Source organism: Bos grunniens, chromosome 18 (assembly GCF_055505025.1).
Source record: "Bos grunniens cultivar Pamir isolate PY7600 chromosome 18, Bosgru_T2T1.0, whole genome shotgun sequence".
In the NCBI taxonomy this organism is placed as follows: Eukaryota; Metazoa; Chordata; class Mammalia; order Artiodactyla; family Bovidae; genus Bos; species Bos grunniens.
In genome coordinates, this window is record NC_141182.1 from 60,889,662 (window position 1) to 60,902,500 (window position 12,839).

General features: G+C 42.2%; 2 protein-coding genes across 10 annotated transcripts in view; both read right to left on the reverse strand.

The window, feature by feature from the left end:
- LOC147354524 (KRAB domain-containing protein 5-like) overlaps nucleotides 1-12,135 on the reverse strand; it is a 34,702-nt gene extending 22,567 nt beyond the window's left edge. For 5 of the 8 annotated variants that reach the window (XM_086354357.1, XM_086354354.1, XM_086354356.1 and 2 more), the window contains exons 1-2: nucleotides 2,596-2,864; nucleotides 2,025-2,105 (exon numbers count right to left, since the gene is read on the reverse strand). In XM_086354357.1, coding sequence (XP_086210483.1) covers nucleotides 2,025-2,105; nucleotides 2,596-2,755 — 241 coding nt within the window. In that variant the 5' untranslated portion in view covers nucleotides 2,756-2,864. Of the gene's footprint in view, nucleotides 1-2,024; nucleotides 2,106-2,595; nucleotides 2,872-11,998 lie in introns of those variants that run through there. The other 3 variants (XM_086354351.1, XM_086354355.1, XM_086354358.1) reach the window with 2 other exon arrangements.
- LOC147354527 (KRAB domain-containing protein 5-like) overlaps nucleotides 12,013-12,839 on the reverse strand; it is a 24,268-nt gene continuing 23,441 nt past the window's right edge. Inside the window, exon 8 of one of the 2 annotated variants that reach the window (XR_015146471.1) lies at nucleotides 12,013-12,073. The gene's annotated coding sequence lies outside the window, so the exon portion shown is untranslated. Of the gene's footprint in view, nucleotides 12,137-12,839 lie in introns of both variants that reach the window. The other variant, XR_015146470.1, reaches the window with a different exon arrangement.

A 12,839-nucleotide genomic window follows, 5' to 3' on the forward strand; every position in this document is an offset into this window, starting at 1 on the left:
AAGCTCAACATTCAGAAAACGAGGATCATGGCATCCGGTCCCATCACTTCATGGGAAATAGATGGAGAAACAGTGGAAACAGTCTCAGACTTTATTTTTTGGGGCTCCAAAATCACTGCAGATGGTGACTGCAGCCATGAAATTAAAAGATGCTTACTCCTCGGAAAGAAAGTTATGACCAACCTAGATAGCATATTCTGCCGGGAGCAGGAGCTCCTCCCCTGGAAAAGGTCATGGGGAAGGAGGCTCGGCATACGCAAAGGTGGGATCAAGCCTCAGGAGTCCCCCTGGAAATTCTCGAACATCTACCCCCCAAAACCAGAGTCTGCCTACTTTCTGCTTTGTGCTCTCACCTACACTTCTGACTTTTCGGGGGGCTGTCCCCCACTACCTCTCTCTGAAAAAAGAGTTAGCTTACAGCTCCAGTTAATAATTCCTGGGTGTGACAGTGTTTCAACCTACAAACTCCTTGGAAGTCCTCTAGCCTGCCTGAATAGGTTTTTCCGGCCACATGTGATTGTTCAGAGCCTCCCAACTGTGAGAGGCATGAGATGTTCTAAACTGTCTGCATTCAGATTCCTTTGAGCAGTTAAAAGATTGATTAGAAATTGTATTGGTGAAGGGTTTTTCACTTGTTGCGCCAATGTTTGCTGCTAAGTTTCCATATCCCTTACCTGCTGTGTCCCTGGCAGTGTATTGATTAATATAATTGGTGTAAGTAGTAGCTTTAATGTTTGTAATCTTGGACCCTTGAGTTAATTCTTTTTCTTGTTATAGCCCACCACACCTTTGTCCTATAGGAATGCAACTTTAATGCTTTTGGAGGGTGGCGCCTGACTTTAGAATAATCACCTTTAGAGAAAAATAAGTTTCTAAAATGTTAACAGGCCTCTGGGCCAGAAGATGATGCAAATCACCTAAACTTTTGCATATGATAGGTTTGCAGGAAGAAAGCCTGGCTTACTGCATGGCTCTACCCCTTCCCCCATTATCCTCTATGCATAACTTAAGGTGTAAAAACTACTTTGGAAAATAAAGTGCGGGCCTTGTTCACGGAAACTTGGTCTCCCCATGTCATACTTTCTCTCACCTTCTGGCTGAAAATCAGCCTCTTTTCTCCACTGAATTTCCTCACTGAGCTATCCTTATTTCAGCCTCTTTTCTCCACTGAATTTCTTCACTGAGCTATCCTTATTTAACCACTCTTTATATCCTTAATTAATGTTTACTTAAGCAATTCTTTCCTGATCCTCGCCGACACCATCCCCGCTTCGAATTCCCTGGATCCACCGGGGCTGGACCCCGGCAATATTCAAAAACAGAGACATTACTTTGCCAACAAAGGTTCGTCTAGTCAAGGCTATGGTTTTTCCAGTGGTCATGTATGGATGTGAGAGTTGGACTGTGAAGAAGGCTGAGCGCCGAAGAATTGACGCTTTTGAACTGTGGTGTTGGAGAAGACTCTTTAGAGTCCCTTGGACTGCAAGGAGATCCAACCAGTCCTTTCTGAAGGAGATCAGCCCTGGGATTTCTTTGGAAGGAATGATGCTAAAGCTGAAACTCCAGTACTTTGGCCACCTCATACCAAGAGTTGACTCATTGGAAAAGACTCTGATGCTGGGAGGGATTGGGGGCAAGAGAAGGAGACGACAGAGGATGAGATGGCTGGATGGCATCACTGACGCGATGGACATGAGTCTGAGTGAACTCCGGGAGTTGGTGATGGACAGGGATGCCTGGCGTGCTGCGATTCATGGGTTTGCAAAGAGTCGGACACGACTGAGCGACTGATCTGATCTGATCTGTGATGGAGAAAAGTAATCACTGGAGATAAATTCATGAATGATTTCAGATAGAGAATGGGGCAGGTGATACATTTCTATCACAGTAGTAGACACAAACCCAGGTTTTTGAAAACCATTTCCATTGAAGCAAATCTCCCAACACTATGTGATGAAGGATGAGTTCCTCGCTGCTCCTCGGACCTCTCATCTGAGTCATCATCTCCATTCATTCATACCTACCTGGGTAAATGGTTGTTGTCGTATTCCTGGGATCCTTCAATTGCTCCAGAAAGGCGACCAGGTCCAGTGTAGACACAAGCCCTATTTATCAGAGAAAGGAATATTTGTGTTGTTAGAGATTCATCAGTATCGAATCCAATATGTATTCAGGTGAAACGACAACGCATTTTGTTCTAGAAAACTATTTCCTTAAATACTATATTCAAAGCAGCTATACAAGACTAACATACACCTCACAATCAGATGCTGAGATTCTGGTCAAGTAGTACTAAGGCAAAGTAAGTGATGTCAATGTGAAATTAAGAGAGGGTACAACTATTTAATACCACAGAACTTACACAATTACCACGAACCTAGAAGGAAGGAGGCAGAGTACATCAAGGAAGAAAAACGTCACCAGTATAACGAATCATCATGAAGCCTTTCTTTCTAAACTCACAAATACCCATTTTCCCCTAGAACGCAGAGATCTGAAACTGTGGGAAGCAGAAAATTTCAGAAGACATTCTTGACATGACGGAACTAAAACCCAGTGGGTAGATAAGGGATTCTGGAAGGCAGTTATCCTTACCCAAGGAGGCCAGGTTCCCGTACTTCTGTAACATCACATCCCTGTACAATTCCCGCTGACTGAGGTCCAGGCATTCCCACTCCTCTTGAGTGAAGTCTATGGCCACATCCTGGAACGTCATTCGTCCCTGAAATACAAAGTACAGATGCCATGTGGCCATGGGGAGACTTTGCAATGTGACCCAAGATGAAAATGGCAAGTTCAGAGAACTGGTCGTGATTTAGTGGCTTGGCTGGCATTACAAAATACACTTTTTACACAGTACTCCTATCTACCCAACTTCTGATATGAAGAAAAAAAATGAGTTATTGATCTACAAGCCATTAGGGAGACTAGTTTCATCTGAAAGAGCAATTATAAAATAATCAGGGCAACATTAGCATATTTATTCTTCAGTGTTCTACTCGTATGACATAAGAGAAATTGTTTATCAAAGAAACAGGAATTTTTTTTTTTTTTTTTAAGTGTATTCTGAGCCAAGAGTTCTGATGTGCGGCCAAAGTGCCACATTTTTAGCAAGCTTATTTGAGTTAGTAATGTTGAAAACTCTGCTCGATGAATGACGATTTTGAACCACAACGAAATAGAATAGTAAGGCAAGAATTTAGAATGGGGGATGTTGTTAGAAGAGTTGGCCAGCTCAAGGCAGAAAGAATGTTGAACAGGGGTCCTTAGTCTACTTTCATAGACAGGGTACAAAGAGTGGGACAGGGGTCTTGCAGATCATTTGCTGAATGGATGAGGCACCTATACTGGGTGGGGGAAGAGTAAGAAAAATACTTTCTCCTTATGGGGTAGGAGGGGAGACCTTTTATACTGCTGAGGAGGACCTGAAATCCATCAACAGTTACAACATGGGGAAGGGAAAGATGCTAACGGGTCTTGTTTTTCCATTCCTGCATTCCAAGACTCTCTTTGGTTTTATCTAGTCTTTTGTCTCTGCGTCACCACATACCTCCGTCTCTTTATTTTTAGGGCCAATTCTTTGGCCCTTGTTCATACCCTGCTCATGTCTAACTATTTATCCATTTCCCTTCTCACACATTTGGGAATCCAGTTTCAGGGAAAATGGAGCAATGTCTGCTCTGGCTTCTTCAGGCTGAGCCAGGGTGCCATGGGGCTCTGAGTTCCCTTTGCCTACTCAGTCAGGCACCATTTATGGAGGGAGATGAGAGTCCATTGAATGATAAGGTGAGTTGTTTCAGCATTGTTTAGGTGTTGGTCAGGGAATATTCTTGCACGACCACTTGGAAAGTTGTGGTATTTTAGAAGAAACAAAGTTTACAAGAAAGTTAAAGGTACATGGCCCAAAGATTAGGGGCTAGCCAGGAAAACCAGAACCGGACATTGGTTCGTGATGTTAGTGTTTCTCTAGGTACAAGAAGCAGCAAGAATTTGGGCTCATAAAATCTTTACATGAAAACATCTGACCTTCGGAAGGCCAGTTCTGGGTTTTTCCCAGAGCACAGAGTTCCTTGTTTCTGATCTCTACTCTGAACTCCTTTTGGGGGGTGTTGAAAGTCAGGAGCTTGCAGTGGTCATGATGTCATCTTTGTAGAGACAGCTGGCAGAGTCCAGTCAGCAGGGTCCCTTCATAGCCACATATTTAACCATGCTTTGGGGGCATTTCTTGTCCATTGTGTCCTACGGCACTGGCAAGACTCATTCCCAGGTCTAGGGAAAGTTCCATTGATAGGCCACTCAATGTGCTGCTTCTAGAGCAGGCCTTGTGAGTAGCAAAAGTCTCTGGACCATACCTGTCTTACAGCATCTAGGTCCTGGAAAATATTCCCTCTTGTTGCTTCTTCCCATATCTAGAGTTACATTATTACAATCATTGATAGCATGTGGAGCTGCATATCAGCATTTTATCACGGGCTCAGTCACACATTTAGTAACCTAAGAAACAATCTTCTGAAGCAAGCGACATAGAAAATAATATAGCTATGGCTAGCAATTATTAGTCAGGTCGTAAGTAAAAATGATAAGTCCAGCACTTTCATTAAGTAGAGCTCAGTATACCACAGGTCATCTGACTTCATTTGTTAAACGACTATAGCCAGGTCTTAATCTCCTGGTTGTACATCATGGAGCATCTAATCTTTATCTGAAGATTGCTTCCTGAGATTACCTTTAGAAACAAACTTAGAGTGTCCTTTCTAATAACTTAATTATATCTTTTAGAAATATAACGTAAGTATGAACTATCTGAGAAGTGAGGCTTAGTAAACACTACACTTTAATTAGCAAAACTAGAAACTTAGTTTAACAATGAACAGAACTTACTATTCAGTGAAACATTTTTTTCATTATGAGGGCTTTAACCCTGTAGCCAGGGAAGGCTTTAACCCATCAAATAGAAATGAGGTTTGTCAGGGAGCCGGGAAAAGCCAGGCAGCCCTGTTAGATTTCCAACAGCTCTGAGTCTTTGATTTACAGCTACTGTTCACCCATTTTTAATTCCCCGATTTAGGAGCAGACTATGGCCATGTTTTAAGGACATCAAGATGGCAAAAGTCTAACCATGAGGGGTTATGTTTGTAGAAGAAGAATGAGCTTTGTCTACATGTACCATAATCTTAAGTAATGCTTATTTACTTTACCAAAGTAACAAAATATTTTAAAAATGAATATAAATGACTTAAAGGCAAAAAATTCATAATCTCTTATTGAAAGCTGCATTCTAAGAAAGCTTTGTTCTATTAACATACAGATTAGACTAAATTCCAGTCTGGTACCAGCTTCAGTTCAGTTCAGTCGCTCAGTCGTATCTGACTCTTTGCAACCCCATGAATTGCAGCACGCCAGGCCTCCCTGTCCATCACCAACTCCCGGAGTTTACTCAAACTCATGTCCATCGAGTCAGTGATGCCATCCAGCCATCTAACCTATGTCGTCCCCTTCTCCTCCTGCCCCCAATCCCTCCCAGCATCAGAGACTTTCCCAATGAGTCAACTCTTCGCATGAGGTGGCCAAAGTATTGGAGTGTCAGCTTTAGCATCAGTCCTTCCAATGAACACCCAGGACTGATCTCCTTTAGAATGGACTGGTTGGTATCTCTAATTTTCTTGAAGAGATCTTTTGTCTTTCTCATTCTATTGTTTTCCTCTATTTCTTTGCACTGATCACTGAGGCAGGCTTTCTTATCTCTCCGTGCTATTCTTTGGAACTCTGCATTCAAATGGGGACATCTTTCCTTTTCTCCTTTGCTTTTGGCTTCTCTTCTTTTCACAGCTATTTGTAAAGGCCTCCTCAGACAGCCATTTTGCCTTTTTGCATCAGATAGCAAACAAAACTTGTTTATCAGTTAACCTCAGAAAAATCCTTTCCATAAATCTTGAAATAGCAGTATTCTTACAAAGGCATCAGAGTGAAACCATAGAAGTCATGTTTAAATCTGATTAAACTGCAATTGACAATGTAGCCTGGTCACTGCTGTGACTTGTAACACTGTAACAGGATAAGTAGAATTATAGTTGACCACATTTTACTAGGGCCTATCAGATCTATATATGACTTCCACATCATTCTAGGATATCTATATTAGTAACATCAACCATATAGCACAATCTGAGAAGATTTATCACCCCTTCAACCATACTTCCATGTAATTTAACATGTCCAATGAACCCAGGTAGTTTAATAGCTCCCTGGGATATCTCAGGGGCCCTCTGAAGCATTCCAAAGTCAGCTAGAAGTCAAGTCATTTAGGAAGTTTTGTGGACAAATATCAAAGGGGGTTATAACACTCAGTCAGATAAAATCATATAGATCACTGGGAAACAATATATTCACTTAGCCAAAGTAACAAAGAAGATTTCAAAGGTAAACCTAGAACAGATCACTTCAGAGGTAAAGAAACTTAAAATCCATTATCAAAGGCAGCTCAACATCTAAAGAAAACATGTATTTATGTACAAAACTCTTCCCTTGGGGTCCACTTTCCATAAAACCTTATCACTTTCTGTACCCATTACTTTGTTCTCCCATGTTGAAAGAGCCACCTCTAAGTCAGACCTACTTCCTTTTCTCTTCATAAAATATAATTTCTTTCCTAATATCTTCTTTACTGAAAATACACATGCTACTTTCCTTAAGCAGCCTAGAACTTAAGCATTCTGTGGATTGGTGAACATAAATACCAGTAATAATTTCTTAAAAAAATATTCTAGAGAACATCTCAGGATGGCATCAAGCATTATTCATGAATAGTCCAACATCTCTACTTTCTCTGTAAGAGGAAGTTAGTTCTCAGTAATGAATGTTTCAGAATGTTATTTTATTTGCAAATGACCTAGCTAGTCAATAAACTTCCATCACTTAGTTTGGCACAGCCCTAGAAAGTCAGGTTACCGAAATCTAGAGAATGTTTTAGAGAGATATTTCTAAAGTATAATTATTCTTAAAAGAGTTTCTCTGAAAGATCATATCTCTTTTACATTTTCTTTGAAGTTTTTTTTTTTTTTTTTTCCTTCCCCTTTCCTAGAGGTACTTTCCTGGTTGAGAAACTTGTAACAGATATAAAAATATAACAATATGTAAGTAATACTAAACCTAGGCACAATGAAAATACTGTGCTGAATGACTCTTAGACATATCTACATTAGATTAGGAAACAAACATTAATGCTAGATATTTAGTATTTCCCAGTTTATGTGAATCTGAAATTCATTTAGGTAAATTTTTCTTGGAGTTAGAATTGTCTGATTTGTAAGCACTTACCTTCCTTTAGGTGAAGTGAGTAAAGTCGCTCAGTCATGTCCGACTTTTGCGACCCCGTGAACTGTAGCCCACCAGGCTCCTCCGTCCATGGGATTCTCCAGGCAAGAATACTGGAGTGGGTTGCCATTTCCTTCTCCAGGGGATCTTCCCAACCCAGGGATCGAACCCAACTCTCCTGCATTGCGGGCAGATGCTTTAATCTCTGAGTCACCAGGGAAGACCTTTAGGCCGTTTAAATTAGAACTCATTTAGAACTTCAGCAATATTATATATATATAAAAAAAAATGCATACTGAGACATACATAAATCCAGACAGACAGACAGAGATTTCATAGTTTCCTGCTCAAGATTTAAAACATCTCTTTGACCCTTTTTTGTTTGTTTGTTTATTTCTTTGTTTGGCTTGAAGTTCTGATTTGCCCAAGGCTGAGTCAGGTCTCAGGCAAAGTGGGCAGTGACATTCAAGGACATGGAAAGGGTTAACTACAAGCTTTTCCCTAGGCAGGCCTTTTAACAAGCTGCTGCTGCTGTTGCTAAGTCGCTTCTGTCGTGTCCAACTCGGTGCGATCCCATAGACGGTAGCCCACCGGGCTCCCCCATCCCTGGGATTCTCCAGGCAAGAACTGGAGTGGGTTGCCATTTCCTTCTCCAACGTAGTTGTTAACAAACTAGTTGTTTTAAAATGTATATGCAAAAAGAACCGGTTTTGCAGTTTCCAAGGGAAAGAAACTTTCATTTTAACCAGTTTTCTCCAGAGTCTAAAGAATATCAGGGCCATCCTGTGTCAAAAAGTTATCTTCCCTTTCTGTAGTAAGTTTTATAGCTAAAATATAGAACAAATTATGCTCAAATTGACTCTGATATCAGGGGCATTTCAGCTGATAAAAATTTTGGACTGTCCCTGTGGTGGAAAGTGAGGTTTTTGTCCCATCAGAAGAATCTGAAGGGTTAAGGGAATTTGCAGGACTGGGGGAACCTTGGTCCTTGGCAGCCCTGAGAAACAGGAGTACTCAGAAGGGAATTCTTTAGGGTGTTCAGGTGTGGGGGAAGCTTGGTTCCCTCTCCACGTGAGAGATAAGCTTCCTTAGAAAGGGATTCTTTAGAAATGTTAGGACAGTTTTTGATCCTTCAGGCTTTTGAATATAGAAGAAACCTGGACCAAAGGGAACCTCAGAATCCTTTCCTAGAGATCATGTGGATATAAAAGGTCACATAGAGGTCATCTAGGAAATCTGATGGAGAGAGACAGAGGGACAGGAGACAGGGAGGCAACAGAACGTAAGGAAATTCTGAACCCTTTTTTTGGCAAAACCTAGTGAGCCATTCAGAGGCCATTTTTGGGGGTCCCCTGTTTGTTTTGAAGCCAGGCCTTTTGGAGGGTCAAAAGTATCCAGTTTCTGAGAATGTAGCCAAGGGTTGAGTATGAGAGAGCCTCCTGGGATGTAACAGAACCCACTCATAGCCTATCTACCATAGAATGAGAGTACTGAGAGTCACTGGCTGACAGAAAGACGTCCCTTTTTCCCCAGTGGTCTCTCCGTGTGACTGAGGGCACAGAATGGCCGAGCGGCCCAACAGTCACATCCAACAGTCAGAGGAGACCTCTGAGAACCAAGCAGCTAAGCCACCAGGTGACACGGGCAGAGAAAGACAGAGATTCCTGGGAGCAACCAGGTGACTCACCATTTGGTGATTCCCTGAAACGTGGAAGGCACTCTTGGGATGGCTCAGAGGCAATACCCAGGCTTCTGTAAGTCAATCCAAACCAAAAGGGAAAGAAGAGAAAGTGACAGGGAAGAAGGCTGAGGAATCCGCCAAACAATATATCCGGGAGGCAGTGGCCTGGGAAGAATGCTCTGTGTTTTGCTTCAACCACTATGAGCCTGACATGGTGGACGAAAGTTGCCTTGCTGCGGGTGGATGCCCTTGTGGCCTGATCCATTCTGTACACCCCCATCCTCACATGGGAGTCTTTCTGTGGCAGGAGCCCTAATAGCTTTTATGTGTCTGATCTGTGCCTACAGAATATTGGTTGGCATAGTCCTCACTTGCAAAAAAACAAAGGAGAGACCCTCACCCATTCAAGTCACAGATACTTTGGGCGCAGTGAGCAGTGGAGCGTTTGGAACACACCAGAGGGTAACCCTGGCCAGCATTCCCCAGTTGCCTCCAGAGCAGTTGCCTTTTGGAAGAGGGTCCCTGTGAAAAAGGAGAAGTGAGGGCGGGGGTGGGGGGGTGGTGGGGGCAAGAGACTCCAAGTCCCTGAACAAGCCACAGAAATGTCATGGTCTGGGTGCCGGTTGGAAAAGAATTTCCAGACATGAGACAATACGGGTTGGTTTTCAGTTTCTGCATTCTAAAACCCTCCTTGGTTTTATCTGCTCTTCACTCTTTGGGTAACCACAACATTGGCAGAAAGAATCATTTTAACTATTTAGTATATGCTCTGTATCTTTCTGATTGCTTTTATCAGAGTCTTGAAAGTGCAAGAGAAATAACTAAAAATCAGTAATGTTGCTCTTGTACTTTTTGGCACATATTTTAACAAATAGCCATTAAATGGCAGAGCTTAAACGTTACTTCAGTTTATGTACTTTAGACTTTAACTAATAAAACACAGATTCACAGAGACAACTCTAAGAAAAGTTGATAGAAGTTTCTGTAACTGGAAAGAATACTAAAGGCAAGAAAAGTTTTAGTCACTCAGTCATGTCTCATTCTTAGTGACCCCATGGACTCTACTTGCCAGATTCCTCTGTCCAAGAAATTCCCAAGCAGGAATACTGAAACAGGTTGTCATTCCCTTCCCCAGAAGTTCTTCAGAAAAACAAAGCAAAAAGAAAAGAAGAAGAAAAAATTGATCAAGTCATGTTAATATTTTCATACACACAGTTCAGTTCAGTTGCTCAGTCGTATCCCACTCTTTGCCATCCCATGACCAGCATGCCAGGCCTCCCGGTCCATCACCAACTCCCGGAGCCTACTCAAACTCATCTCCACGGAGTACAGACATATACTCAAATGGTGCTATATGCTCATTAGGAGGAAGAGAGAAACATTTTCATGTCACTAAACTCAGGTAATTTTGAATGTAGTAATATGTACATAATGTTAGAGGACGATATTCTTTACTTGCAGTGAGCTGTATTTTAAATTTTAATACAGTTGAACATAGATTAGGACTAATACGATTCTTGTAAACATTTTGGAAAATACAAAACTGTGATGAGACTCTGTGATGTGAGCATGGAGTGTACTGGAAAAGATCAGACCTGGGCTTGGGATGAAAACCGCCATTCCCCAAACCCAGCATCTCTGCTAAACACACATGAGTGTTCATTTTCCAAAGCAGAAAGAAGGTAAGAAGACAGGAAGTTACTTCGTTAATTGTGATAGTTTAGGCACATCCCTCATTTTTCTTTTCATGACACTTGTTCAAGTCAAGTGGAAAAAAACAAATTCACAGCATGGGAATCTCACAGAAACACTTAAACCAGTGAACATGAGTCATGGGGTGGAAGTACAGGGAGGTGGTAAAAAGACTGTGTCTGTGATTTGAGCCTGGAGTGTTCTGGAAACATCACACCTGGGCTTGAGTGATCAATTCCCCTACCCCGAAAACCCACTATCTATAATCAACACAATGAGTGTTCATTCTCAGAAGCAAAGAGAAACCAAGAAGATGGGGAGTTTCTCCATTAACTATGAGCATTTCCACACATTCCTTCTTCCTTTTTTCCACAACCTTGTTTAAAGAGAGAGAGAGAAGTATGAACTTCATAGTCTCATGATGTCAGAGTGACGTCTCCAGAACCAGTGGGCATCAGATGTCACGGTGTAAATGAATCACATGAAAGATGCACAATCACTGCCTGGGCATTCTGGAATTAACAATGAAATTATAACTTGAATCTAACATTTAAAACTGTCAATTTTATGCAAATTTCATTTCACATATACTTCCCCTGTTTAGTATCCTAATAATGCATTTAAGTAGTAAGACTCAGCAATGCAAAGGACAGCATCTCCTAGTTTTCTTTTTATTTCTGAAAATTTTCTGAAAAACTCTAGACCTCTGAGTTGAGTCACTGTGCTTTCCAGCTGGCTCAGTGGTAAAGAATCTGCCTGCCAATGCTGGAGATGTATCTTCAGTCTCAGGGTGGAGAGAAACCCTGGGATGAGGAAATGGGAACTCACTGCAAAATTCTTGCCTAGAAAATCCCATGGACAGAAGAGAGTTGGTTCTTTGTATAATGGCATTTTCAAACTCTGTTTTAAATATCTATATTGCACCCAGGTGCTAAGTCATCACTGCATTTCGCAACGTCCCTAAAATCCCAACACCAAACCACATCCCAGTGGGAGTGAGGATAGGAGTGACTCCCCATGCTGATCTCTCACAAAAAGAATAGTTTCAACAGTTGAAAGTAGCTGATTCACGTTGAGAATTCATTATGCTCCATAGAAAGTGAGGATGCAGACAATGGAGCAAAGGCTCTGGGACACAAGGAAGTCTAACGGGCTGGTCTTCACTATGATAAGAAGAAATGGGACGAAATAAGGTGATGAGATGCCTGGGAAGAAAAACTAGGAGCAGAAAGCTAAAGGCTTGCAGATTCTCATTTGGGCATTTCAGGAGGAAAAGCAGATGCAGCCCCAGACCCAGGACAGTATATTTACCTGAGAAGTTGCCATTTCCTCCTCTTCTTCCTCCTGCTCTGTCTTCTCTGGGGATATTACGCTGCAAACGCACTTCTGAGGTTTGAGAAAATACCGTTGAGGGCATCACCACAGCTCTTTAACCTGCAACCAATGCTCCTACAGACAGAAGGGCCTTGAAAAGCTGGGAAGACCGACCTCTCCTGTCCTCTGTCTCAGGAGAGATTCAGGAACAATCAATTCCTACCTGGACACCAGCCTGTGAACTTATTTCTTGATTGTTCTCTCGCCATAGAGAGCTCCTAACACTCTGCTCACACAGATGATGTGAGCTGACTGACTTTCCCTGTCCAAATCCAGCTAGGCCAACCCTGTTGCCTCTCCGTGGAGGAAGCCAGGGCTCAGCTCTCACAGATGGAGCAGGAAGCACTTCCTTAACCCGGACCTCTGCTTAGAATCCCCTGGAGCACTTCCTAGACACCACAGTGATGCTCCCACAGGACCAACATAGAACTCTGTTGGGAGGGCATTAGTGAGGTCAGTTCCTGACATTGGTCATGTGATCCTGATGGGAAACCAGATGGAAACTACTTGGCTAAAGATTCTTTCTGAACAGTTTCAATGAATACAAATCCCTGGTGGTCAGGTCCCCACTCCAAAAAGTTATCAATCTGCAGGTCTACAGTGTGGCCGTTAATGGAGTCATCAGCAAGTCCCATTTTTTTCTGATGTTTCTTCTCTCAAACCATCGTTCAGGAGTCCTGAGCTCAAAGCCTCACACTCACCACACCTAAGACCTCTCTGTAGGGGAGGATTTCGGGCAGGAATTTCTGAGAGAGGTCAAAGCTAGAATCAGGCAGAG